This window comes from Sus scrofa, chromosome 13 (assembly GCF_054392235.1).
Source record: "Sus scrofa isolate SSC_HxYL_T2T_F1_AM1 chromosome 13, Sscrofa_HxYL_maternal_Yorkshire_Landrace_v2.0, whole genome shotgun sequence".
In the NCBI taxonomy this organism is placed as follows: Eukaryota; Metazoa; Chordata; class Mammalia; order Artiodactyla; family Suidae; genus Sus; species Sus scrofa.
Window position 1 is genome coordinate 136,906,364 of NC_139395.1, and position 27,425 is coordinate 136,933,788.

The following is a 27,425-nucleotide window of genomic DNA, read 5'->3' on the forward strand; positions in this document are numbered from 1 at the left end:
CGGCCTGGAGGGCTGGGCTCAGGTGGATAGGAAGCTCATGCAAATACGCAGCCAAACGTTGGTGGCCGCGCGCGAGGTCCGACACCGGCTGGCAGCAGGTCTGCAGACCAGACCTGCTGGGATGGGGACGGGTCAGGGGAGCCGTGCGGGAGGGGGCGGACCGGGGGCTGAGGGCCGCGGGTCTTTGTGTCCGTTCCGGTGTGCGGGGAGGGGCTGCGGCCCGAGGTTCTAAAGTGCATGAAAGCGGCGGCGGGCTCCGGGCAGGTCCGCGCCGCCCCTACCGCCGCCGCCGTGGTGCTGAAGCGGACAGCTCCGGAGTGCCTGGCGGCGGCGGCAGCGACTGTGACCCGGAGACGGCGCGGCCCTGCAGCCCCCGCCCGCGGGCGCCTGGGCCGGGGCGGGGGGCGCCCGCAGCCGCATCGCCGGCCTGCGCTCCTGGCCGCTGCGGGGCTGGGCCCGGAGCCCGCCGCCTGAGCCGGCGCGTCTACACTCCGGACGGCGGCTTCTCCCCCATCCCCTTCAGCACGTCGTCTATCCGGTCATCCTCGATCACCACTGCGCAGGGAGAAAGCGCGTCAGCCGCGCGGCCTCGAGGGGCGGCGGCGAGAATGGGCCCCGGGTCCTCGCGCCCTGCTCAGCTACTGCTCCTGGCCCAGCGACGCCCCGCAGACCCCTCCGCTACAGTGCCTTCCCCATTCCAACTCTCCTGCCGACTCAACCCACTGCTGACCTCAGCTCCCAGAGACCCCCCCCCCTCTTCTTGTGGAGGAACGCCCCTCTTCCAAAGGGTCCCGCTGTTCATCTTCCCAGTCCAAACCCTCCCGCCGCCTGAGCTCTTCTCCATCCGAGCTAATCGGAAAGCTTTTGCTCATGGAATCCCTCTCTTCCACCCTCATTTCAACAGAACCTCCTCCTCAAACAGACTCTCCATCTACTCCAACCCTCTCCCCAACCTAACCCTCTTGCGGCTCGAACCCCTTTTCCGATCCTGGCACCAACAGAACCCATTCCGCATGCAAACAATCAGGATAATCGAACTCCCAGCCCCTCGCCCACTCTCCAATCGGACATCTCTCCCCACCCAAAGGTTCTTCCGTAGCATACACCGATTCAGCGTTTGATCCTGAAGAAGCAGCCCGTCGCCCCATGTTCCCACTTCGGGCAGCCCCGAATGCCCCGGCCGGCCCCTCCCCCTCGCCTGGGTGCCAAGGCTCTACTTCCAGAGGTGGCGAGCATCGAATCCGGGGCACTGCGTTCCCAAGAGAGGGGAAGAGCGGGACACAACACTGCAGCAGGGACCCTCCCCTTAAACCCCGGCCGGCGAGCGGCTGGCTGCGCTGGTCTGCGGCAAGAGCTGCGGGCGCCTGGCGGGGAACGGCAGCCGGGGGGCGCCCGGCGGAGGGTTTCTGGGTCAAGCGGCGATCCGGGCCCTGGCCGCGTACCTCTCTTGGCTCGGCCGATCTGGCCCAGCTTGGGGGGTCGCTTGGCTTGGTTGCCCGCGAAGAAGGAGTTGGTGTCCTGCAGGCGGCAACTGAAGGAGAGGTCAGAGCCCTCGGGGTCGGCACCGAAGCGGCCCATCTTGTCCTCACTGTAGGGCAGGATCTCGGACATGGCGGGCGCGGGGTGGGCGCGGGACTGCAGCGGGGCACGGGCGGCGGGCTAGCTGCCGGACCGGCCCTAGCTCAGCAGGGGAGCCGGCGGAAGGATGAAGTCATGCAGCATCCGGGGCTGCGGAGCCAAGCGGGGCCTCCTCCCCCGCACCTCCGCCTCCCCGGCCGCTGGGCAGGCGGCGGCGGCGGTGGCGGCGGCGGGGACCGGGCGGGGGTGGTGCGCTGGGGGCGGGGGTGGCGGCGGCGGCGAGAGCGGAATGACGATGAGCGCCCGACTGCGGCAGAGCGCGGCGGGCGGGGCGCAGTGGAGATGGGGCGGACACCGGCCAGGGGAGGGAGGGAGGCGGGGGGCGGGTGGTGCGGACAGGAGCGTGCCCAGTTCTCTGCGGAGGCAAAGGAGCGAAAATGAGAGGGTACTGCACAGTGGCGGGAGTGGTGGCTAGGCGAATAGTACTAGCCAACGGGTGCAGGATCTGGCAGGGAGAGGCGGGACTGAGGGAGGCGGGAGAGAATCCTGTTCCCGAGGGGCGGGTCGGGGACACCAAAGCTAGAGGAGGGCCAGCATTCGGGAAGGGGGTGGGGGACACCGGAAGCTCGGCAAGGGAAGGGTCGGGTACCGGGAGGAGTGTGTGGGAACCCGCAGGACGCGGGAATCGCTCAGGCCAATGGGTGGTGTCCCCGCTGTTGGCGCGCGCTTGTATGGGGTTGCTTTTCGGGTCTTAAACTGTTCATCTAGAGTCTGTGTTTCTGCGTGTCTATTTTATGTCAGGCTATCTCTGTGTGTCTGTATCTCCGTCTCGGTCGGTGCCCAATATTGCTTTGTGTCATGGTCTTTGTCTACGTCTGTCTCTTAAGTGTCTCTGCCCTTCTGTATCTGCCTCCATGCTTGGTTTCTGTGTTCCATGGTGGCACATAGGGACTTCAGAGGCTGGGAGAATTGTAGGGCGCGTCGGGCGCTTTGAGCCCGAATTTCGGCGCTAGCAACAGGGCTGGGGGTGGAGATCTGCCCTGGTGAGAGCGCGTCGGGCCAGTTACGCAGACCCTTCCTAGGAGAGACCGAGATTGACGCGGAAACTCGGGCTCAAAGCGCCCGCCGCGCGCTGCGGTTTCCCCAAGCCCCGAGGCCGGACCAGCGCCTGCGTTGTAGGAGGAATGAATGACTGCGTCGCGGGGGGCACCCTGGCTTCAGGTGACTAGGGGAAACCCGGAGCGCCTGAAGACGCGGCGCTCGCCAGTGTGTGTCCGGAGCAGGAGGGATAGAGGATGCCCCCGCCCTGGGTGCAAGGGATCACGTGAAAGTTCTTGCCACACCGACCGTAACATACTCTTGTCTTCCGCCCCCAGCCTCCAGCCCCTGCTGGCCGTCGGCGGCTTCGTCACCTGCTAGCTAGCGCGCAGGGGCTCTGGCGCAATCTCTGGCCTTGAGGGAAGGGGATGTCTCATATTCGACGCCAGTGATGACAGCAATGATAAGGGTAATCATCATCTGGATTTCAGTGGCCGGTTCTTAATCGTCCCCAAAGCAATCTTCCTCCTTCCTTCTAAATCACAGAGCTAGTGAGGTTCCTGGTGCTGGGTCTCCCTTCAACAACACTGCTCCAAGTGTTAGTCCCAGGGACACAAAGGCAAATGCAGTGGCACTGAAGGCCAGAATAAGGAGTGACAGAGGATGCCTCTGTACAACCCTCACTCAAGATCACAGAATAGGCCTATCCCTATCAAACCCTCCTGGGCTGTGCCCTAGTCTCTGGGATAAGCACAAAAGTTGGAGGTGGAGGGCCAGCTGGAGTGAGAGGAACCTCCAGACCTGGAAAGACAAGAGAAGGTGGAACTCAGGGTCACTAGGAGAGAGGCCAGAAAATTTCACCGCCATGGGAGGCTGTCTACCAATGGGTTCCAATCCGGGCTCTGCCATTTCCTGTGTGACCTTGAACTGATGGCCCCACAGTTATAGTTTAAAAAATTAGTTAATTTTTGAGTTCCCTTGTGGCTCAGCCGGTTAAGGATCTGCTGTTGTCACTGATGTGGCTTGTGTTGCCTGTCACATAGGTTCCATCCTTAGGCCCATAACTTCCGAGGGCACAGCCAAAAAATTATTTCATTTGTACTTAACATTTTAGGAAAATACAGAAAATCACATAAAATCATATATAAAATTCTTCTAGTCTTTTCTCATGGAACCTCTCTGAGCCTCCATATTCTAGTGTGAAGACTAGAGGTGACAGAGCCTATGTTAAAGACAACTTTGTAGATGAACATGTCCTAAGGTGAAGTGAGTTGTTTCAGGAGGTAATGAGCTGCCCCTGACCAAAAGTACTAAAGGGACCATCAGGCTTCTTGCCAAGATGAGAGCACTGGGTGGGTGATTGATACAGTTCTTTTTTCTCCTCCCAGATTGAGGGAGACTGGAGGGACAACAATTTAACCTGGAGTTCATTTGCTTAGCTCCTTCTTAAATAGATTTAAGATGCATGCTGGATCCATGATTAAAGCAAAAGACACAACTGCAAAATTGCAAAGATACAGTATAAGCTTCAACTATGTTGTGAAATTTTGAGGAAATTTTTTATTTTTTTTTTAATTTTTAATTTTTTCCATTTTTAGGGCTACACCTGTGGCATATGTAAATTCCCAGGCTAGGTAGGGGTTGAATCTGAGCTGCAGCTGAGGCCAGCACCACAGCCACAGCAACACTGGATCCAAGCCACATCTTCAACCTATGCCTCAGCTTGTGGTAACACCAGATTCTTAACCCACTGAGCGAGGCCAGGGATCAAATTCGAATACTCATGGATACTAGTTGGGTTCCTAACCCTCTCAGGCACGAGGGGAATTCCTTGGAGGAAGTTTTTTAGATTGTGATCCTCTATTTAAAAAAAATTTTTTTTTTCAATTTAGGGCCACACCCACGGCATATGGAGGTTTCCAGGCTAGAGGTCCAATCGGAGCTACAGCTGCCAGCCTACGCCACAGCCACAGCAATGCCAGATCCAAGCCTCGTCTGCAACCTACACCACAGCTGACGGCAATGCCGGATCCTTAACCCCCTGAGCAAGACCAGGGATGGAACCCATAACTTCATGGTTCCTAGTTGGATTCGTTTCTGCTGTGCCACAACAGGAACTCCAAAATTCTGAAGTTCTACATCCCTGCCCATGAAGTGAGAATTCATTTGGGTCACTTCAGAGGTGCGGGTTTGATCTCCAGCCCAGCACAGTGGGTTAAAGGATCTAGCATTGCTGAAGCTGGGACTTGGATTCAATCTCTGGTCTGGTAACTTCTATATGCTGCAGGTGTGGCCATTAAAAAATTCATACATACACATACATAAATTGACATACATATATATATGTACACGTACACACCTTTTGATTCATATTGCCAAAAAGACTATCAGTTTATAAGCCACCAGTAGTGTATGAAAGTGCCCACATTCCCTATCTTTGTCAACACTGGGCATTATTGTTTGTTTTTATCTTCATGACTATAGTGTTCTTGGAGATTAACATATAAGACATTTTTCCTTTCCCTCTCAATTCACAATCAATTTAGAGAAAAATAAAAGGAGATAAAAAATTACTCTAATAGAAAAAGAAGAGCAGAAAAAAGAGAGAAAATAATAGAATGAGAAACTAAAACAGAATCAAAGGTTATAAACACAAAGGAAAGAAAATAGAATTATGGAATAGAGCAACCTCCAAGCCTCTTATACATAGTGTAGTTAACCTCTAGTGAGGAATAGTTGTGAACCTAATAAATGAATTGGGTCATGAAAGAGGCATGGAAAGGAAATGTCCATTTAGGCCAATCCTAGTGAAGCTGGGGAACACTGTAATAGTAGGGACCAGCTTCTTTGTTACATGCTGCATTTCATCCTTCCAGCAAATCTCTGAGATAGGAATGATCATTCCAGTTTTACAGATGAAGAAAAGGGAAAGGTCAAAGCTTTCAAATTGCTTAATGATAAAGAACTGAGCCCAGATTTGAGTCCAGATCTGTCTTGCTTGAAAATTGAGTGCTTCGGAGTTCCTGTCATGGAGCAGCGGAAATAAATCTGACTGGGAACCATGAGGTTGCAGATTCTATCCCTGGCCTCACTCAGTGGGTTAAGGATTCGGCTTTGCAATGAGCTGTGGTGTAGGTCGCAGACGGGGCTCAGATCTGGCATTGTTGTGGCTGCGGTTTATGCAGGCAGCTGCAGCTCCAATTTGACCCCTAGCCTGGGAACCTCCATATGCCATGGGTGCAGCCTTAAACAGCGGGGGAGGGGGGGAAGAGAAAAGAAAACTATGTGCTTTCTCTTCCCTAGAAGATGTGGCAGAAGACTAGCAATTAATGTTGGGAGGTAGTGTATTTTCCTTTTGATTCATATTGCCAGACCGATCTCCAGAAAGGAGTCAGATTGTCTGGATTTGAATCCCAGCTCTACTGCTTACTAGCTGTGTGCCTCTCTATGCCTCACTTTCCTCATCTGTAAAATGGCTTCATAAGTGCCTTAAGGATAAATGAGTACATCGATGTAAAGCACCTGGAACAGTGGCTGGCATATGGTAAAGTACTATACAAGCTTGCTACTTCCAGCATGGCATTGCAGTAGCAATGAGATGGGATTCTTTCTTTCTTTTTTTGAGCGTGCCCACGGCCTATGGAAGTTCCCAAGCCAGGGGCTGAATCTGTGCCACAGCAGTAACCCAAGCCACTTCAATAACACCAGATCCTTAACCCACTGTACCACGAGAGAACTCCAACAGGACTACTTCTGATGAGCCTGTGGCCAGGAAGTCCTTATAAAGTAGCGTTGCTTATACTAACGTGGAATTTCCCACATGGCAGAACTGACCCTGCTGCCATGTTTCCCTTTATCCAGGCTTGCGGGGAGAGGGGAAAGAAGTGAGTGATGCGATGGCACATCATCAGAGTGAACATGAACAACTCCAGAGACTTGTTCTCTCTGGTTACCCCAAGGCCATGCCACTGCAGACTACAGTGCAGCTGGATGTGACAGTTCTTTGCTCAGGGAATCCTTGAAACCATGTGCCTGCTCTACCCTCTGGGAAACAGAACAGGCTTCCTCCAGCCACATAATTCTCACTTCTACCTGTAGGATTTTTTTTTTTTTTTTTTGTCTTTTGTTGTTGTTGCTGCTGTTGTTGCTATTTCTTGGGCCGCTCCCGCGGCATATGTTCCCAGGCTAGGGGTCTAATCGGAGCTGTAGCCACTGGCCTACGCCAGAGCCACAGCAACGCGGGATCCGAGCCGCGTCTGCAACCTACACCACAGCTCACGGCAACGCCGGATTGTTAACCCACTGAGCAAGGGCAGGGACCAAACCCGCAACCTCATGGTTCCTAGTCAGATTCGTTAACCACTGCGCCACGACGGGAACTCCTACCTGTAGGATTTTAATAATAACAGCAACAATAATAATAGCAGCTGGAGTACCTATTATGCATCAGACATTGTTCTAAGCATTTTACAAGTATTGTTTCATGTAATTCTCACAGCCATCCTTTGAAATAGGTACTGCTCTCATTTCCATTTTACAAGTGAGGAAATTGGGTCTGAATCCAGAATCTTTCATCCTAACCATGACACTGTCTCCTCTTTGAGAACATGCAATTTTGGGGTGGAAGATGCCAAAAGAAAGCAATCCAGCATTTCTCAGGCTGATCCATTCATCATCTACCCTTTCTCAGCCACAAGAGCATTCCATGTTAGAACCACCTGCAGCAAGATGTTTCAGAACTGAGGAGAGAGTCAAGAAATAGGGGATGGATTTGTTAACACTCCAAGTCTTCTCAGGTCAAAGCCATATACTCTTGCAAAAGAGAGGAGGGAGGAGGATGAGGCACTTTTAAAAAAAAATCATGGGGGGAAAAAAAAAACCACTAGGCACTCTTTAGTAAAGCAGACTGCAAAGCCACCAGGCCTGATTAAGGAATGACAATATGGAAGGCAGATGGCAGATGCATAGATGCCACACTACTGCCTTTCAGTTAAATATTGCTTGGCTTTTTTTTTTTTTTTTTTTTTTTTTGTAAACCACCCAAATAAAGTGCTTTGCTTTCCTCAAGTTAGAAGTGTTAGCATGTCTTTTCTTTAAATATCTGTGCATAGCTGTTTTTTTCCCTGCCGATTTGTCACCATCTGTAACCCTCCCTTTGTGAGATGATCTGATGACAACAATTATCTTGGAGAGTAAAAGTGAAGTGTTGAAGCAACATGTAAGGGTGGAGTCAGAGTGTCAACTGTGTGTGCATGCTGTCCGAGCACTGTGTGTGTGTCACGTGTTTATTGTATATGTGTGTACATATGTTGGCTCTGGGTGCCTAGGGCTGTATACACTGTGCGTGAGCAAGCAGTGTGTGCATTCTGTGAGTGTGTGTGTGTGTGTGCGCGCGTGCGCACGCGTGTGTGGACCGTGTGTGGGGCTGAGTGCCTGCCTGTGTACTTTGGGTCTACAATCTCCCTGTGTAGATACCGTGCCAGCACCCTGAATGTGAGTCACCTCCTGCGAGCTGCTCTGTATATGCTGGCTGAAAAGGGGCTGTGCGGACAGCTGGGGCATGATGTTCCCCAAGAGAGCATAATTTCTCAAAGGTGTTTAAGGGGGATGGGGAGGGCCTGCAATTTAGGGAATTGGGCCAAGAAATAGCAGGGTTTGGGCCTGGGTCAAAGAAATGTAAATTACGATGGCTTGCGGGAGGGTGTTGCTGGATGGGGTGCCGACCCTGAAGCGGAAAGGGAGTCTCCCGCGTTTCTGGAGGTCGGCTCGCTAAGGCTGGGGCAGCAGGCTGGGCGCAGCTCTGCGGGGCAGGCCTCGGGCACCAGAGCGAGGTCTGGGCGCCGCCGGGCGGATGGCCGGGCGCGGCAGGAGCGCTCCTCCCCCTCCCCACGTCCCCCCACCCCAGGCGCGGCGCCGCGGGGGGAGGGGGGGCGCAGGAGGGCGGGGGCGGCGGAGCCGAGCCAGGGGCTCCAGTGCAGCTGCGATGGCTGGCGGCGGCGGCGGCGGCGGTGGCGGCGGCCGGGCCGGGCCGGGGGCTGAGGCCGCGGCCTGGGCGAGGGCCAGCCGTTGGGAGCCCTAAGGTGCCGCGGGCCCTGACTCCACCATGAGCCTTGCGCTGCAGGAGCTGGGCGGCGGCAACGTGAGTGGGGGCCCCGGGCTCCCGGGGAGAAGACCGGTGAGGGGGAGGCAGAGGGGCAGGCGGCGTCGGGCAAGGGCTCCGGCTCGCGGAGAAGAGGCGACGAACTTGACGGGCAGAGGGTCGGAGGGACCCAGGCCAGAGAGCCCGGCCGGCCAGAGGGAAGGGGCCCGCACTGCAGCGAGGCGAGGGGCGCTGGGGCAGGGCCGGGGGCACGCAGCCCTCTCTGCCTGACCTGGGTTGGCGCCCCGACTGTCTGGCAGATGGTGGAGTACAAACGCGCCACGCTGCGGGATGAAGACGCACTCGAGACCCCCGTAGAGGGCGGGGCCTCCCCGGACGCCGTGGAGGTGGGCAAGGGGGTCCTCCCTTTCTCAGCAGGCCCCCGCCCTGGCATGATGCCTGGCACACCCTGGAGCTCTGGGTTGCCCCGGAGGGTCACCTGCCCCCACCTCCGCTCCATCTCTGGCCTCTGCGCTGGGACCATGGTGAGGCGATTCTAAGCCATGACGTTGCACAAAACAGGCTAAGGGCTCAACTCAGCCTGCCTCATTGCCCCTGTGCCCCAAGTGAACCCCATTAGCGTTTTTGCTTCATGGCTCTGGAAACTGCCTGCGCCTTCACCCTCTGGGAGGACTTCCATGATTGGATCACCCACCTGCAGTTTGCTAGCTCTAGGTCCTCCTGTGTTTCCCAGGTGGGATTCCGGAAAAGGACAAGACACCTCCTGGGCTCACACACCCAGCTGGAGCTGGTCTTGGCTGGTGTCTCTCTACTGCTGGCTGCACTGCTTCTGGGCTGCTTCGTGGCCCTGGGAGTCCAGTACCACCGAGGTAGGTGGGCCCAGCCCTGTCACCAGGTGAGAGGGGCAGTGGGGGCTCTGGAGGCTGAAGGGGCTGCTAAGATTCTCTCTGGTTGAGGCCAGCCTCCCCCCAGTTGTCCTCTCTCCTCCCAACCTTCCTGTTGCCATGGCCCTCCCAAAGCCTTTGCCTCTCCCAGACTGACTGACACCCCCCCATACCCCATGTCCCCTGCCACAGACCCATCTCACAGCACTTGCCTCACAGAGGCCTGCATTCGAGTGGCTGGAAAAATCCTGGAGTCCCTAGACCGTGGGGTGAGCCCCTGTGAGGACTTTTACCAGTTCTCCTGTGGAGGCTGGATTCAGAGAAATCCTCTGCCTGATGGGCGTTCTCGCTGGAACACCTTCAACAGTCTCTGGGACCAGAACCAGGCCATTCTGAAGCACCTGCTTGGTGAGTGGGCCTGCTGGGGAGGTGTGGCGCCAAGTACATGCCTAGTGCCCAGCACAGGCCTTTGGCACTTAGGAAGTGCTCAATAAATATGCATGAATGAAGGAATAAATGGATGACTGCTGACACTCCTGGGGTAGGGGATGCAGAGAGCATCCTGAGGGTAGATGGGTTGAGGGAGCAGACCTCTGAGGATAGCGAAGGGACTCCTGTCTGGGCTCTGGAGCACTGCTGAGGTGTGGTAGGCACCACGGAGTCTGTTGTGCTTGGAGATCTTTGAGGGTCTCCCTGGACAGGGGAGGGGAAACTCTGCTTTGCTGTCACAGATGAAGACTGGATCTACGTTAGGACCGCCCCTTGAGAAGGCAAGGAGGTGGTCCAAAGGTCTGGCCCCCTCTCAATAGTTAGCATAGTTGCCGCTCAGACCTGTGTTCTACCCCACAGAAAACACCACCTTCAACTCCAGCAGTGAAGCTGAGCGGAAGACACAGCGCTTCTACCTCTCCTGCCTACAGGTGGAGCGCATTGAGGAGCTGGGAGCCCAGCCGCTGCGTGACCTCATTGACAAAGTAGGGTCCCCAGGTGGGCTGTGAGCAGGGGAGAGGGTCAGACCCTGGGAGAGGATGGGGTCCCAGAAGGCACTGGAGGCCCTTGTGCCAGAGATGCCACTGTCGTCTCTACTCAGATCAGCGGTTGGAACATTACGGGGCCCTGGGACCAGGACAACTTCATGGAGGTGCTGAAGGCAGTAGCAGGAACCTACAGGGCCACCCCCTTCTTCACTGTCTACATCAGTGCTGACTCTAAGAGTTCCAACAGCAATGTTATCCAGGTACCAGTCTGGGGAAGGGTGTAGAGGGACTTATGGACTGTTTGCTGAGACCAGACTCCCCTCCCCTGGGATGGGCTGGATGGGGTAGTCCTTCCTGCACGAGTCCAAGTTTTGGGGGAAGGGCTCACTCCTTACCTTGCTATTGCAGGTGGACCAGTCTGGGCTCTTTCTACCCTCTCGAGATTACTACCTAAACAGGACTGCCAATGAGAAAGTAAGGAGCATCCTCAGAATATCCACCCAACCTCCCTGTTGAGCTGGGCTGGTCCCTGATTACTTTCCTCTTTGCCTAGGGTCAGAGAGGGGAAGGTGAGCCTGTCCCTTCACCTAGTGAGCCAACTACCCTGCCTTCTGACTATCCTTCCTTTTTCTTTCTCTCTTCATTCTCCCCTCCCTGAATTCTTCCCTTCCCTTCCCTTTCCTTCCTCCCTTCCTCTTCTCTTCTTTCCTTCCTTGTTCTCTCTTATTCTTCTAAGAAAACATTTTATAGGGACCTACTGTGAGATATATCTTTCAGAGCCACTGTCTTAGGAAGCCTTCAGTGTAGATGGGTTCATGGACCTACATAACTGAGAACAAGCTTCAGAAGAGGGCCTCTAGGACTTAGGAGAGACCCAGGCCACCAGAGAAGTTTTCCTAAGGAGGTAGGAAAATTTGAGCCAGGCCCTGTAGAATATCTAGGACTGGGTGAGGGCATGCTCAGTTTAAACAAGAATGTTGAAGAAGGAAAAGCTGAGGAATGTTTGGACCATAGGAAGGGGTCCAGTTTGGCAAAATGTAGAGCTCAAAGCAGATGAGAGGGTGGAAAGGTGGGTAGGGACTAGTAATGGAGGGGACCCGCAATGCCGCACTGCATGTATTGTGTAGGTCTCAGAGAGCCATTGCATTGCAGAGCAGGGAGGGAGTGCCCCAGTGAGCAGTGCTTTGGGAAGCCCATTTGGCTGTGCGTGAAAAAAAGATGCAACAGAGGGAGCCTGGAGGTCAGTTAAGAGGGTCTGTGGTACTCTAGTCTCTGAGTCTGTAAGGACCCAAATGGGGAAAGTGGCGGGGGCGGGGGGGAGGTCAGGAGGAGGAGGATGCAAGAGACATAATCAAGTCCGAATCAGGAACTGTCAACAACTGGATATTCAAAGAGAGGAGCAGAGGGAGGTAGAAGTAAAGAGAGTTGAGGTGGTGCCCCTGAATGATGGTGCAATGGAGGGGGCCTCAGGGAATCCAGGGTGCCTGTGGGGAGAACCAGCCTAGAGAACATTGGGGAAGAAGAGGCAATGTGATATCACAGGACAAAGGCAGACTTTATTTTTATTTTATTTTTTTGTCTTTTTAGGGCTGCACCCACGGCATATGGAGGCTCCCAGGCCAGGGGTTGAATTGGAGCTGTGTACTGGCCACAGCCACAGCCATAGCCACGCCGGATCCGAGTTGCGTCTGTGACCTACACAACAGCTCACGGCAATACTGGATGCTTAACGCACTGAGCAAGGCCAGGGATCGAACCTGTGTCCTCATGGATGCTAGTCAGATTCATTTCCGCTGAGCCACCATGGGAACTCCCGACAAAGGCAGACTTTAGAGTCAGACCTTGATTTTAGTCCCAGCTCTGTGGCTTACTGCAAGGTGATTAAGCTCTCTGAGGCTGTTTCTTCATCTGCAAAGTGGAGATCATAGCGTCTACCTGCTACAGTGCTTGGGGGCAGGGGGAGGATCCAAGTTCATGCTTCTACACGTGACAGACACTCAGGGAGTGGGAGCCGCTCATTTCAGACATGCGAGTGTGAGGGACCCGGGCGCCACATCTGTGGAGAGGTCAGCGGGCAGTTGTGAAAGCTGGGAGGAGTCTTGGAGAGAGCCCGGGCCTGGAGGGAGCTGAAGTCTCGAGGGGCATCCCCTTAAAAGCCTAGATTGAGGCTTAGGAGAAGTGAGAGAAAGGGCAAGACTAGAAAAGAGAGAGAGGGGAGTTCCCGTCGTGGCACAGTGGTTAATGAATCCGACTAGGAACCATGAGGTTGCGGGTTCGGTCCCTGCCCTTGCTCAGTGGTGTAGGTTGCAGACGCGGCTCAGATCCCGCGTTGCTGTGGCTCTGGCGTAGGCCGGTGGCTGCAGCTCCGATTCGACCCCTAGCCTGGGAACCTCCATATGCCACGGGAGCGGCCCAAGAAATAGCAACAAAGACAAAAAAAAAAAAAAAAAAGAAAAGAAAAGAGAGAGAGGGAGATCTTTGTGTTTCAAAAGCAGAGGGAAGAAGAGAGACTTCTATGAAGCAGAATAACCACACCAGAAGGGGGGTTTGTCCTTCTCCCTTTCGCCTCTGGACACTTAGAGAGCATCCCTCAGCCATCCTCTAGGATGTGGTGACAAGACACTGCCACTCAGTGGGGAGAAGGCATGAAATGGCCCAGTGCACAGCTATCCTGTGTACAGTTGCTGGGACTGTCATGGAGGAGAAGCGTGGCCTTCCAAGAGTGTGGCCACAGGAAGCCAGCCTGGCTCTAGGGTGCGGGTAGGCTGCGGGGAAGGGAGAGGGTCCTGGGCAAAGGGAACAGCTTCTGCAAAGGCTTTGAGGTGGGACAGGGTGTGACTTACTGATGGATGAGAGAGGGGAGTGGGAAGGGAGAGTGGGCCAGGTCCTTCTGAACATGTAGAAACTCAAAAGTGGGGAGTGGAGTGAGCAGAATGTGGGGTTTTAAGATCCCCTGAGTCAGGAGGGGTGGAGAAAATTTTGAGAATTCAGGAGAGAACCAATGCTCTGTCCTTTGGAAAGGGCAGGAGAAACCTCAGTTCGGCTCTCATGTGTCGCTGGTTGTCTTGGGCAGGAAGTCTCCTGTGTCGGCATCTAGGGGAAGCTGCAGTGCAAAAGGTTCAGGTGGGGTAAAAGCCTGAGGAGTAAAGCAGGGTTCAGGAAAGTCTCAAAAGTAAGTCTTAAGCTGACGGTAAGGAGATAGGGAAAAAGGCATAAGTGAGTTGGGAGTGGGGCAAGGTCCCTGGTTGAACCAGCCACCCCCTTAAAAGCTGGGATGACTTGAACTGGTACTCATACCTCCTTCCTGTGACATCAGAAGCAAGGAAGAGGGGAGGTGGAAAAAAGGAGAAAATTTGAAGTGCAGAGAGTGGATATTAAGGAATCTAAAACTTCTCAGTAGAATGGAAGGAGCCCAGAGTTGGGTTTCAGGGTGAAAGTGAGAGTGGTCCCCGGAAGGAGAACCACAGGAAGCTGGTACCAAGCAGAACTGAGGGTCTGTTCACAGGTTTTCTTCCATCGGTCAATAGATATTTATTGAGGTCCTGATATGTGCCAAGTGCTGTGCCAGAGTCTGAGACCACGATGGAGGACCGAACAAACAGCTCCTGCCCCCATGCAGCTCAAGTGCATGAGTTTGTTCTGGGCCCAGGTAGTGCTGGGGCCGTGGCTCTGGAGTTAGCAGGCCTGGGCCGCATTTTGGCTCTGCCATCTGCTTGACTCTGTGGTATGAGTCAAGTCCTGTAAGGTTGCCAAGCTTGTCTCCTCATCTGTAAAATGGAACTGACATCTGCTTTATGGAGTTGTGGTGAGGAGGGGAAAGCACATTTTATGTAAAGCCCCAGCAGAGAATTTGATACATGTGTATACATGTGGTTACCAAATATTTCTTTTCTGCGTTTTTTCTCCCCCTTTGGGAGGTGGGGGCAGGGCAGCAAGTTTGAGGCCTGGCTGGATGAGAGAGAGAAGGAAATCGAAGCCACTGTGGACCAAACTCCCCATGGGGTCCACTCAGCTATTCTGTGAAGGCACATGGTCACTGATGGGCTGGGAAAAGCAGTAGGGATTTCGGAAAGGAGAAGACAGAGTGGTATAGAAAGCAGTTCCATCCACTGAATGAACATTTACAGGGCTCCTATTCTTTTTTTTTTTTTTTTTTTTTTTACCATTTCTTGGGCCGCTACCATGGCACATGGAGGTTCCCAGGCTAGGGGTCGAATCGGAGCTATAGCCACCAGCCTACACCAGAGCCACAGCAACGCGGGATCCAAGCCATGTCTACAACCTATACCACAGCCACGGCAACGCTGCATCCTTAACCCACTGAGCAAGAGCAGGGATTGAACCCGCAACCTCATGGTTCCTAGTTGGATTCGTTAACCACTGAGCCACAACAGGAACTCCAGGTCTCCTATTCTGTGCTAGGCTTGGGACACAGTGGTGAATAAGCCACTGTAACTTGTGCTCTCCAGAACGTACCTTCTCCTTAGGGAAACAGATGATGAACAAATACACAAATAAAAAAACAAGATCCTAGCAGATGGTGATAAGCAGTATGACAGAAATGAGGCTTCTATGAGGAGGGTCCGCAGAAGAGATGGTGAGCAGAGGTAGCGACCAGAACAGTCCTCTCAACCTTGGGCAGGACTTGTTGCTGGGCGCTGAGGATGACTCGGGGTCGTGACAGGTGCTTACCGCCTACCTTGACTACATGGAGGAGCTGGGGATGCTGCTGGGCGGACAGCCAGCCTCCACACGGGAACAGATGCAGCAGGTTCTGGAGCTGGAGATACAGCTGGCCAACATCACAGTGCCCCAGGACCAGCGGCGGGACGAGGAGAAGATCTATCACAAGATGAGCATCGCGGAGCTGCAGGTGGGGCAGGCGGGACTAGAGACAGCTGGGAGGGGCCGACCCCCACCCCCAGCTGGCACAGGCCACCCAGCTTCCCTTCATGCCCTCTACCTGAGGCGGCCAGTCCTCTCCTCATTTCCTTGCTTTTTCTGAGCTTCTTAGCTTCACAGTTGCTATCCTGGAAGGAAAAGCAGTGTCCATTTTAGAGCACCTTCCATGGGGCCATCCCTTGGTCCCTTTCATGTGGCCTAGGGATGCATAGAGGGATTATGTTAAAAACCTATGACAACTTATACCAGCTGTCTGCAAAACAATCAGAAGAGAAATGGAAGCATCTCCTGGAGGGCCCTTACTGTGCCAGGCATCAACCTCTTAGTCGTTGGATTATGGAGAAGTTGGGTAAGGGGGGTTCTGAAGGAGAGGCCAGGTATGTAGGGACCCTGGGTGGTGTCTGGGGAATTTATCAACTGTTTGGGAAATATGTGAATATCTGCACCCTAGCTACCACACATGGTGGTTTTCCTTGTGTAATAAGTGATTGGGTTCCCAGATTAAGGAGCATTTAGGCCTGAAAACGGGTTTATTGTAGGAAGGGGCTACCAGCCAGCTAGTGGCTGTTGCCATGGCAATGGAAAGGGCTCCCAGCTCCAGCTTATCAATGGGGGAGGGGTCTGTTGGAAGCCAAGCAAGCAGGGAGGCTTGAGATTTTTTTTTGTTCGCAGGCCCTGGCGCCCTCCATAGACTGGCTGGAGTTCCTGTCCTTCTTGCTGTCACCCCTGGAGCTGGGTGATTCGGAGCCCGTGGTGGTGTATGGGACGGATTATCTTCAGCAGGTGTCAGAGCTCATCAACCGCACAGAGTCAAGGTAGGGGGAGCCCAAGGTGTCGGAGGTGGGGCTCAGGGCTCTGTGCAGGCTATTCCCCCAGGCTGGGGCTTCAGGGGGCTCACTTGTTGTCTCTGTTTCTACACCTTGCTCCAACCTGACTTCTGCAGACAGGTGTGTGGTCCTAGGGTGAGCGAAAGGCACTCTGGGACAGCTCCCACACATGCCTCTCAGCACTCCCCTGCTGTCTACATTGGTGGAGCTGGTTTGGGATGGAAATGGTTCCTCACTTGCCTTTTCCTTGTATTCTGGCCACCTGCATGCCAGTGTCCTGAACAATTACCTGATCTGGAACCTAGTACAGAAGACAACTTCAAGCCTGGACCACCGCTTTGAATCTGCACAAGAGAAGCTGCTAGAGACCCTCTATGGCACCAAGAAGGTGGGCTTTCTGATTCTGCTCCCACCTTCCAATCCAGTCAGGCCGAAGTTTCACACCCACTGTGTGTCAGGCTCCATTTTCCTTGGGGTGTAGTATAGAGGCACAGGATAAGGAATAAAGCTGACTTGGGTTCTAGTCTCATCTCCTCCATTTCTTGACCTTTGGGACCTTGAGCATATCCTCTGGCCTCTCTGACTCTCCATGTGCTGGCATGTAAAACAGGAATTTCTTGTGGGGTTGTTTTGGGGACTGAAGTGAAGCCACCTACCCAGTGCATGATATGTGTGGGCTGGCAGCTTTGATAATGAGAGTGAAGAAGAAAATCCGGAAGTGCAGTTCTTAGTTTCAAGATGTCTTGTTAAGTGGGGGAAGGGGACATGTAAACAAACATTATATTTAGGAGTAATAAGTGCTCACACTGAGTGAAAGACTTTCTTTGTGCTGTAGGACAGAGGTGGGGACAGCACATTTTACCTGGGGTATGGGGAGCACTAGGAAAGACTTCTCCGAAGAGGTGACCTTTGAAGAATGAGTTCATCAAGAAAGCCAGGGAGAAGGGCATTCCAGAGCAAAGGAACAGGGTGTGCAGATTCCCAGTGGCCAGCATGGTGGTTTTGCAAGTGTTCTGGCAGGAGTCTGAGGACAGGGCACCCAAGAGGATGATGAGGTGGGCCTGGGGCAATCCATAGAGGGACCTGAATGCCACACCTAAAAATTCCTTCAGGGATGGAGAACCTGGGATGATGTTAAGCAGAGAAGTAACCTGGTTAGATCTGTGTATTAGATCATCTTTCTGTATCTAAATGGAAGATGGATGCAGGGGAGTGACCGGGGGGTGGGGGATGAGAATGGAGTCTGAGTGTCTAGTTAGGAGGCCCCTGCAGTCTCCAGGCAAGAGATGATAGTGTTATAGGGCAGGGAGGTGGCAATGGGGTGGGCGGAGGAGATGATGAAGAAGCAAAGTTAGTAGAATCCTGTGATAGACTGAATGTGAGGGTAGGGAGAAGGAAGAAGCTGGTGATTCCCAGGTTTCTGGCACAAGGGACTGACTGGATGTAAGTCTGAGATGTGGAACTGAGAAAAGACACATCTGGACCCCAGTGGGCCTCAGAAAAACATCAGAGGAGGAGCATGCTGAGAATAGAGGGGCAGCACACATGTTCCTCCTGAGGTTTGGCTGCTGGGGTCAGCACTCTTTGCCATGTTGCCCTTCATTTTCCCTGGAGTCCTAGGGAGAGTGGCACCCCAAACCCAGGCCTCCTCTGTGCAGAGCTGAGGGGGGATGGCCCTTGGCCTGGAGGGCAGAGCCATCTCTGGGAGGCCTGGCTCTTTACCCCTTCCAGTCCTGCACACCAAGGTGGCAGACCTGCATCTCCAATACGGATGACGCCCTTGGCTTCGCTCTGGGCTCCCTATTTGTGAAGGCCACGTTCGACCGGCAGAGCAAGGAAATTGTAAGTCTTCAAGGTCCTTCTAACACTACCTCTCATTTTAGTTAAAATTCATCATTCAGGAGTTCTTGTCATGGCCCAGTGGTTAACAAACCTAACTAGTAATCATGAGGACGAGAGTTCGATCCCTGGCCTTGCTCAGTGGGTTAAGGATCCCACATCGCTGTGGCTGTGGTGTAGGCTGGCAGCTATAGCTCAGATTTGCTTCTAGCTTGGGAACCTCCATATGCCAAGAGTGCAGCCCTAAAAAAATAAAAAATTTAAAAAAGACCAAAAAAATTTTTTTGATCATAGGAGGTCCCATTGTGCTCAGCGCTAGTGAACCCAGCAAATATCCATGAGGATGCGGGTTCGATCCCTGGGTTAAAGGATCTGGCATGCCTGTGAGCTCTGGTGTAGGTCAAAGACACAGCTTAGCTCCTGCCTTGCTGTGGCTATGGTGTAGGCCAGCAGCTATAGCTCTGATTCAACCCTGAGCCTGGGAACTTCCTTATGCCATGGGTGTGGCCCTAAAAAGTTATCTCTGAGGGATAGGATTTTTTTTGGCCATGTGGAGCAGAGACAACACCAGATCCTTAGCACACTGTGTCACCAGGGGAACTCCTGAAGAGGATTTTAAGTGGTCTGTTTTCTTCTACAACTCTCCTCAATTTTCCAAATTTTCTGCTATTAATGCTTTCCTTTCATAAGCAGAAAAAAAAAATCAATGTACTATATTAAATTATGTTAATTCAGTTAAATTACTGTCAGTTTTTTGATTAATTAGAAAAAAGCCACCCCAGTCCCAGTACCTTCACAAATCATCTTTCCTTTTCGTCCTCCCCAGATGCTCAGCCTTCTTTCAGGAGTCTGGGTACTCCCACATGCTCCCCACGAAGGACAGGGATGGGCAACTAGGGTGGATGGGGAGAAGGGATGCATTAATGCAAGTGGGAGGCCGACTTGTGCCCCTTTCTTCCCAGGCAGAGGGGATGATCAGCACAATCCGGACTGCCTTTGAGGAGGCCTTGGGGCAGTTGGTTTGGATGGATGAGAAGACCCGCCAGGCAGCCAAGGAGAAAGTGAGCAGTGGTCAGGGTTGGGGCGCCATCTAGAGGTGATGATGGAGAATACAATTGGGGGGCCTGGGGAGGGAAGCCCTTAACCCGGTCTCTCTAGGCAGACGCCATCTATGATATGATTGGTTTCCCCGACTTCATCCTGGAACCCAAAGAGCTGGATGATGTTTATGATGGGGTGAGTACCTTGCTCATCAGTACCGAACTTCAGCCTCGGGGATGGGTGGGTTGGGGGCACAGCCCTTGGTAGTGGGAAGGAAGGAGGAGCTCCTTTCAGAGGCAAGTGCATGCATCTGGCATCACTCAGGTGCTGGCTCTGTGCCAGGCTGCAAGCCCCACAGCAGGAGAATTCAGTGTTCAAAAACAGGGATTTGCAGTCAAACCTGATTCAAATTCTGTTTCTACCCAACTGTAACTTTTGCCAAGTTATATAACCTCTCTGGGCTTCAGCCTCTTCATCTGTAAAATAGGGTCCTGTTAGCACCTACTTAATGTTTGTTGTGAGAATAAAAGGAGGTAATATATTTTTTAAAAAGCAGCTACATGGAGTTTCCATCGTGGCACAGAGGAAACAAATCCGACTAGGAAAGAGGGTTGGGGGTTCGATCCCTGGCCTCGCTCAGTGGGTTAAGGATCCGGCGTTGCCATGAGCTGTGGTGTAGGTCGCAGACATGGCTTGGACCTGGTATTGTTGTGGCTCTGATGCAGGCCAGCAGCTACAGCTCTGATTAGACCCCCTAGCCTGGGAACCTCCATATTGCCATGGGTACGACCCTAAAAATGATAATAATAAAATGAATAAATAAATAAAAAGCAGCTGTAACATAATTTTGGCAATTATTATTTATTAGATATTTCACTCCCATTTTACAGCTGAAGAAACTAAGGCTCAGAAAGTTGCTAATTAGTAGCCAAACTGGGACTATTAACGTGTTCTTTCACTTGTTTTCTACTTCCCACCATTCCCATAGTATGAAGTCTCCGAAGATTCCTTCTTCCAGAACATGTTGAATTTGTACAACTTCTCTGCTAAGGTGATGGCTGACCAGCTTCGCAAGCCTCCCAGCCGGGACCAGTAAGAATGGGACCCGAAGATGCTTGGGGCAGCAGGAGAGGTGGGGGAGGTTTCCAGTGGGGGAAGGGGAGGGCAAGACTGATCCCAGATGAGGCCCCAGGTTCTTGTAGGATGTAGGTCAGGGCTGCTGGGAATCAGGAGCGTCAGGCTCCACCTCAGCCTTTCCCTCCCCCAGGTGGAGCATGACCCCCCAGACAGTCAATGCCTACTACCTTCCAACCAAGAATGAAATCGTCTTCCCTGCTGGCATCCTGCAGGCCCCCTTCTACGCCCGCAACCACCCCAAGTATGTCTGAGGCAGGAGGGGCTGGGTACTGGGGCCTGGGCCTGTGGGTGAGCTGGGAGCAGGGCTGGAAATGGGATCTAGAAGTCCCCCCACCGTGTCCTCACTCAGCCTTCCTCACCTACCAGGGCCCTGAACTTTGGTGGCATCGGCGTGGTGATGGGCCATGAGTTGACACATGCCTTTGATGACCAAGGTAGAGGTCCATGCCATTGTCTTCTCCAGCCTAGAATTCCCAGTAGCTCCTGCAAAGCCTTGGGATGTTGGGAGCAGACCCCAGGGTTCTTGGGGTCTGTGGACTAGGGCTCATGGGGGCACAAGTGCCCCCAAAGGTTGAGTTCTGGTCTCGGTGGGGTGCAAAGGTTAGTTCTCCTCAGGGCGCGAGTATGACAAGGAAGGGAACTTGCGGCCATGGTGGCAGAATGAGTCACTGGCAGCCTTCCGGAATCACACGGCCTGCATGGAAGAGCAGTACAGCCAGTACCAGGTCAACGGGGAGAAGCTCAACGGCCGCCAGACGCTGGGGGAGAACATTGCTGACAACGGGGGACTTAAAGCTGCCTACAATGTGAGTGCCCCTCCAGTGGCTGAGGCTTGCCTGCCCTGGGGGCAGGTCACTGGGTGGAGGTGGCAGGCAGGGACCAAAGGTCTTGCCACTCCTGTCCCTAACCCCAGGCTTACAAAGCGTGGCTGAAAAAGCATGGGGAGGAGCAGCAGCTGCCAGCCGTGGGGCTCACCAACCACCAGCTCTTCTTTGTGGGATTTGCCCAGGTATTGCCCTCCTGGGAGGCCAGGGGTCTGCCCTTCTTCTGCTCCCTCCCGGGCGTATCATTAGCGATCTGGGCCATGCAAGAAATGGGGCTGAAGCTGGAGTGTGGAAAGTGGTCTGGGAAGGCCTTGTGGTCAGCCCCTCAGGGGTGTCCACAAAAGCATGAGAGGAGGCCTGAGGAGGGAGAATGCTTTTGCAGACCTTGAAGGGCAGGGCAGCCCTGCCTGAGGGTAGGGAGGGGGATTGATCCTCACGATGCTCCTGCAAGGTGGCTGTGGAGGAGGAAGCTCTGGAACAAAGTGGCTTGTCCAGGGCTACTGAGAAATAAAGTAAGTGGCAGACTCAGCAGGGCCTCCCTCAGGTACCTTGCACTACAGCAGGCAGCTTCTTCCCCTCCGACACATCCATCCTGGGCAATGCAGGGCCCAGGACAGCTTTGAAAGGCCTTCAAGGAATCTGAGAGAAAGGGCACGTTCTCTTCCCTAGGTGCGGATAGCAGGGGGTTGGGGCTGAGATGCTAAGTTCCCTCCTGTGGCCTCCTGAGCCAAGGGGCCAGGCGGGTGCTGTGTGTCTCTGGGATGGCTCTGCTGTAGCTGGGTTGGTGGCCATGCCCGCACCATATGTCCCTGTGTCTGTCCTGGCCTGTAGGTGTGGTGCTCGGTCCGCACACCTGAGAGCTCTCACGAGGGGCTGGTGACAGATCCCCACAGCCCTGCCCGCTTCCGCGTGCTGGGCACTCTCTCCAACTCCCGTGACTTCCTGCGGCACTTCGGCTGCCCCGTCGGCTCCCCCATGAACTCAGGGCAGCTGTGTGAGGTGTGGTAGACCCAGGTCAGGGGAGAAATGGCTGGCTGTTGCCAGGGCCTGGGGCAGCTCGCCCAGCCTTCTGTCTTCTGCTCTGGGTTTGGAGAAGGCAAATGCCAGCTGTGCTGGGCCCAGCCCTTCTACACCACAGATGACATCAGTCCTAATCCCTCCTCGACCACCACATTGTGCCTCTGCTTTGGGGGTGTCCCTGCCTCCAGCAGAGCCCCCACCATTCACTGTGACATTCTTCTGTGTCACCCTGCCTGGAGGAGGCCTGGGCGGGGGAGGGGAGATACCAGCTCCCACAGGAAGGAGTCCGCCTCTTCTGGTCCCAAGCTCCCTGGGCTTGGTAGCCATGGGGCCTGCTGTACCTGTCACACTCTGACCATGAGGGCCCGGCTGGTGTGCCTCCCACACTTCTCCCAGAGGCTCCTTCAGGAGCTCGTTTCAACCACACCCTCGGGGGCAGCCCCCACACCCTGTTCCTCCTGCTGCTGCTCCTACCACTGCTTCCAGCCCTCCCTGACAGACCAGCTGTGCTCAGCTCTTAGTGGAAGCCCAAGGACCTTTACAAACCTTCCTACCCTCTCCTGGGTTCCCTGGGCTCAGACAGGAAGTGTGTATGCATTTGGAGGGCTAGTTCCTATGTCTCGGGGTATAAGTCTTAGAGGGTGATGATTATCCCTGGACCAAGCAGGAGAGCAGGGAGAGGGGAAGGACAGAGTTTATTTTTACAGGGAAAAGGGTGGGGAGGGCGTGGTCTTGGCCCTGTAGGACCCTGTGCCAATAAATAGACACACATCAGTCAGCCTGTCTCTTCCTTCAGTCCTGTTTTCATTTACTCATTCCACCTGTATGTATTGAGTACCTACTGTATGCCAGGTACTTTTTTCGTTTGTTTGTTTTACTTTTTAGGGCCGCACCCGCGGCATATGGAGGTTCCCAGGCTAGGGGTCAAATCTGAGCTGCAGCTGCGGGCCTATGCCACAGCCACAACAAAGACAGATCCGAGCTGCATCTGTGACCTACACCACAGCTCATGGCAATGCCAGATTCTTAACCCACTGAGTGAGGCCAGGGATTGAACCTGCAACCTCATGGTTCCTAGTCAGATTTGTTTCTGCTACACCACAATGGGAACTCCAAGGTTCTCTTCTAGATAATCATTTACTCACTCACCAGACAAAGGGAACTGAAATTTGAAGCACTAAGAAGATAGAGAAAGAGAGGCAGGATGGAGGGATGATATGACATTGAGTCTGGCTGGGTGGAGTACCTCCTCCACTGACAGTGGCCAGGTCCCCATCGCTAGCTGTTCTACAGCTGGGAGGCTTGCTCACAGCCTTCCACTGGTGCATGCCACTGGGACTGACACTGAATCTGGGTAACTATCTGGCCATGGTCAGCTTGGAAGATGGGTGGCCCTTACCTTGCAGTGGAGGGCAGCCCTGGCTAAGGTAGCACCTCACTCCCTGGAGCTCAGAGTACCAGCCCCTGCTTGTGGCTGAGAAGACATGCAGTTCTCCATGTCGTCAAGGTCTTAGCACGTCTGAGAGCCACTCATCCCACCTACGCACACTCACTAAGGTCTACCAAGTGCCAGGCACAGAGACTGCAGGTGCAGCTGCTACCCTCCAGAAGGGAGGGAAAAGGAGTGTTTATTGAAAACTCTTGTGTTCCAGGTACCTCTGCTAGGTGGCCCATTTCTTGATTTATTCATTTATATACTCATAGATTTAAAAAAAAATTTTTTTTGGATGTGCCCATGCATGAAGAAATTCCCAGGTCAAGGATCGAACCCACACCACAGCAGTAACCAGAGCTACAGCAGTGACAATGCTGGTTGGATCTTTAACCCACTGAGCCACCAGGGAACTCCGATTTATTTTTCTTTAAGTGTATTGATAATATGCCAGGCACTGGTAATACAAAAATGAATAAGGTGGTTTTCTCCCTCAGGTGACTCTTCTTTTGTTGGCACTTCTGCCTTCATGGGCTCGTCTAATCCCCACAGAAGCATATTTTATAAGTGCTCCAGTTTCCAGTGTACAGCTCTAAACCTAATCACTTCGCTGCAGTCAGGGACCTGGAATGAAATTGAAGCTCTGATAGCTGTGTGATTTTGAGCCTATTCCCTAACCTTGATGAGCCTGTTTCTTTATCTGTAAAATGAGAACCAGAGCAAAACAATGGAAAGAGTCCAGTCCCGATTCCCTTTAAAACACAGTGTTCCCCAAGGTATAAGTAGGGGTGGGTTTATAAAGTTTGGAGGAGTAAGGGTGAAGCTTTGGCAGTGATTGCTTCTAGGGTCCTTGGTTGCTGGGAGATGGTTCCAGCGTGTGTCCCACAGACTGTATCCTGTCCCAACATCAGACCATCCCCGTAAAGAGCTGTATGTGGGTCTCTATCACATTACCTGGAAGTGCTGCTCACCAAGGGAAGGAAATAGCTGGCTACTCAGAAAGAAGCAAAGTGGCCTTGGGAACTTTAAGACCAAGAGAAAGCATGGCTTGAGTTTCTGCTCTGAGAGCACAACTTTAGGAGGGACGGCAGAGTGTACTAGAAAGATAAGGACCATCACGTCTGGAAACCTGGTTCTGGCTCCAGCTCTGCCATCGCCTAGCTGTGACACTCTACATGGCTTAGCCCCTCTTCAGACCTCAGTAACCTTAGCAGTCTCTAAAATAAGCGGGTTGGATGAGTTGATCTCTGAGGACTAAATCAGCTTTGATGTTTTAAGAAGTGAGCTTAGCAAGTTCCAGAACTCAAAAAAATATTTAAAAATGGCTTGTGAAGTTTGGGCACTGCACAGAAAACAAGCTTTATAATGTCAGTGTAATGGTAGAAGAAAGAGGCTTGGCACCATAAAGCCTTGCCCTTCCCTTGACACCTGATTTCAGAGGCCAGCTTAGGACACTGACCAGCTGGCTGTTGTGGCATTAAAGTTCCATATTTACAAAAGGTCAGAGTGTCAAATAATGATGGTGACAATAACAATAAGCACCCCTCATTTACCAAGTCCTTTTTATGCTTAGGTCTGTGTGAAGCACTTTTAAAACATTATCTCATATGGAGTTCCCGTCGTGGCTCAGTGGTTAATGAATGAATCCGACTAGGAACCATGAAGTTGCCAGTTTGATCCCTGGCCTCGCTCAGTGGGTTGAGGATCTGGTGTTGCCGTGAGCTGTGGTGTAGGTTGCAGATGCGGCTCGGATCTGGCGTTGCTGTGGCTGTGGTGGCTACGGCTCTGATTAGACCCCTAGCCTGGGAACCTCCATATGCTGTGGGTGCGGCCCTAGAAAAGGCAAAAAGACAAAAAAAAAAAAAAATACCTAATAGAAATTCCCTTTGGTGCAGTGGGTTAAGGATCCAGCATTGCCAGCTGTGGTGCAGGCCACAACTGCAGTATGAGTTCAATCCCTGGCCCGGGAACTTCCCCATGCCATGGGTGCACCACCCCCATCATCTCATTAAATTCCCACAACAACTTATAAGGAGGTTCTATCATTATCTCTCTTTTACAAGTGGAGAAACTCAGGAAAAAGATTCTATAACTTCTAGTGTCAGCTACAACACATTACATTAAAGCCAAATTTGGAACACAGATTCTCAGATTTGGAACTCAGGTGCTCTTAATCACCACCATTTAGTCTTCTGAGTTATAACAGAGTTTGATATTTATTTATTTTTAATGGCCACACCCGCAGCCTTTGGAAGTTCCTGGGTCAGGGACTGTATTCGAGCCACTGCTGCAACCTACTCCATAGCTGCAACCTATGCCACAGCTGCAGCAACACAGGATCCTTTAACCTACTGTGCCAGGCTGGGAGTTGAACCCATGCTGTGCAGCAACCCAAGCCACTATAGTTGGATTCTTAACCTACTGCACCACAACAGGAACTCCCATGACAGAGTTTAGAGTTGAGCATATACATCTGTCTTCTGGGCAATTTTATCATGCTGCCAACTGAGACCATCACCAGCAGTGCATTTCCATGGCACCAAGCTCACCTGGGCCAGGTACACATGGCAACCAGGAAGCTTCAGTAAACCTAGGCACATGTTGAACTGAAATTAAGCCAGGTAGCACTGTTTGTTGAGCACTCTGCAGGTGCTCGGTTTCTGAGGCAAGGCAAGGTGAACATCAAGTGACAGATGTGACCTTCACCCTCAGTAGCCTCTCAAGCTGATAAATATGCATCTGTGATATATTCTGGTGTATTAAGGCAGAAGGAAGAATAAAGGATGGTGCTCCTGAGTGGACACATGAGTTATTTGTAAGGTTCTAGGCTATACCCCACACCATCCCATTGGAAGTTCAACTAATTCCCATGTGCAATGAGGTACCATATGCCAAACAATGTGATTTCACACTTGGAAGTGCCCTGGAAGTGTCAGGTTGGAATAGAGTCTCCCATAAAATAAGTACAGTTTTAGTAGACCTATCACGACTCACAAATGGAGACTCCTGATAGTTTCCAAATGCTGGGCTCTGGGCTCCAAAGAGAGCCCCCAATGGGTCATTATTATATACAAAGACGACCTGAAGATAGATACAAATCCATTCAGTCAGTCATTTATTCAACAACTATTTGTCAAGACCTACCACGAGCCATGTATTAAATTGAGTGCTAGAGGCATAAACATAAATAAGACACAGTGCCTGTCCTCTGAGAACTCAGTGGAGGGAGGGAGAGGTATGTACTAAGCATGATAGGAGCACAGGGAAGAAATGAATAACTTGAAGGATAAAACAGGAAAGGCTGGAGTTCCCTCATGGCACAGTGGAAAAGAATCCAGCTAGGAACCATGAAGTTGCGGGTTCGATCCCTGGCCTCGCTCAGTGGGTTAAGGATCTGGCGTTGCTGTGGCTGTGGTGTAGGCCAGCAGCTGTAGCTCCAGTTGGACCCCTCGCCTAGGAACCTCCATATGCTGCGGGTGAGGCCCTAAACAAAACAAAACAAAAAAACAGGAAAGGCTTCCTAAACAGGTGGTACTGAGCTGAGGTACAGAGGATGGGAGAATTTGCTAGCTGAAAACAGTGAAGAGCATTCCGTACAGAAGGAATAGCAATGTGAAAAGGCTGCTCATCTCAAAGGAATAGCTACGCTCAAAAATGGTGAAATGTTTCTGCTGATCAGAAGGAGGCAGGTGAGAGTCTTTAGATGGGAAGTTGTAACAGCAGGCATGAAAAAGAGGGGATTGTAAAAACTGCTTTCAGTCCTGGGAATTAACAATAAGAAGGACCACAATGCAATCTGTTTTTGAAAAATACCACACAAAGAAAG

At 52.7% G+C, this 27,425-nt stretch overlaps 2 protein-coding genes across 20 annotated transcripts; one reads left to right on the forward strand and one right to left on the reverse strand.

The window, feature by feature from the left end:
- Nucleotides 1-121: 121 nt before the first annotated feature.
- Nucleotides 122-1,826, reverse strand: CAMK2N2 (calcium/calmodulin dependent protein kinase II inhibitor 2). The gene is made up of 3 exons (XM_084990556.1): nt 1,443-1,826; nt 483-555; nt 122-253 (listed from the first exon to the last, which is right to left on the reverse strand). The coding sequence occupies exons 1-2, from the start codon at nt 1,609-1,611 to the stop codon at nt 485-487; spliced, it is 240 nt and encodes a 79-aa protein (XP_084846682.1). The 5' UTR covers nt 1,612-1,826; the 3' UTR covers nt 122-253; nt 483-484.
- Nucleotides 1,443-22,945, forward strand: ECE2 (endothelin converting enzyme 2). Of its 19 annotated transcripts, none has more exons than XM_084990544.1 (19): nt 1,972-2,023; nt 9,016-9,102; nt 9,450-9,585; nt 9,793-10,008; nt 10,450-10,574; nt 10,691-10,837; nt 10,986-11,051; nt 15,262-15,450; nt 16,152-16,294; nt 16,580-16,694; nt 18,038-18,148; nt 19,108-19,206; nt 19,304-19,381; nt 20,175-20,278; nt 20,454-20,564; nt 20,690-20,757; nt 20,939-21,129; nt 21,237-21,332; nt 21,979-22,945. In XM_084990544.1, exons 2-19 carry the CDS (start codon nt 9,016-9,018, stop codon nt 22,153-22,155), a joined length of 2,259 nt encoding a protein of 752 aa, XP_084846670.1. In that variant the 5' UTR covers nt 1,972-2,023; the 3' UTR covers nt 22,156-22,945. The 19 variants fall into 19 exon arrangements, with proteins under 19 accessions (XP_084846679.1, XP_084846674.1, XP_084846670.1 ...); XM_084990541.1 differs by lacking the exon at nt 1,972-2,023 and adding an exon at nt 8,084-8,210 and having other exon boundaries at nt 9,016-9,240; XM_084990550.1 differs by lacking the exon at nt 1,972-2,023 and adding an exon at nt 8,084-8,210 and having other exon boundaries at nt 10,450-10,587.
- The last annotated feature ends 4,480 nt before the right edge of the window (nt 22,946-27,425 follow it).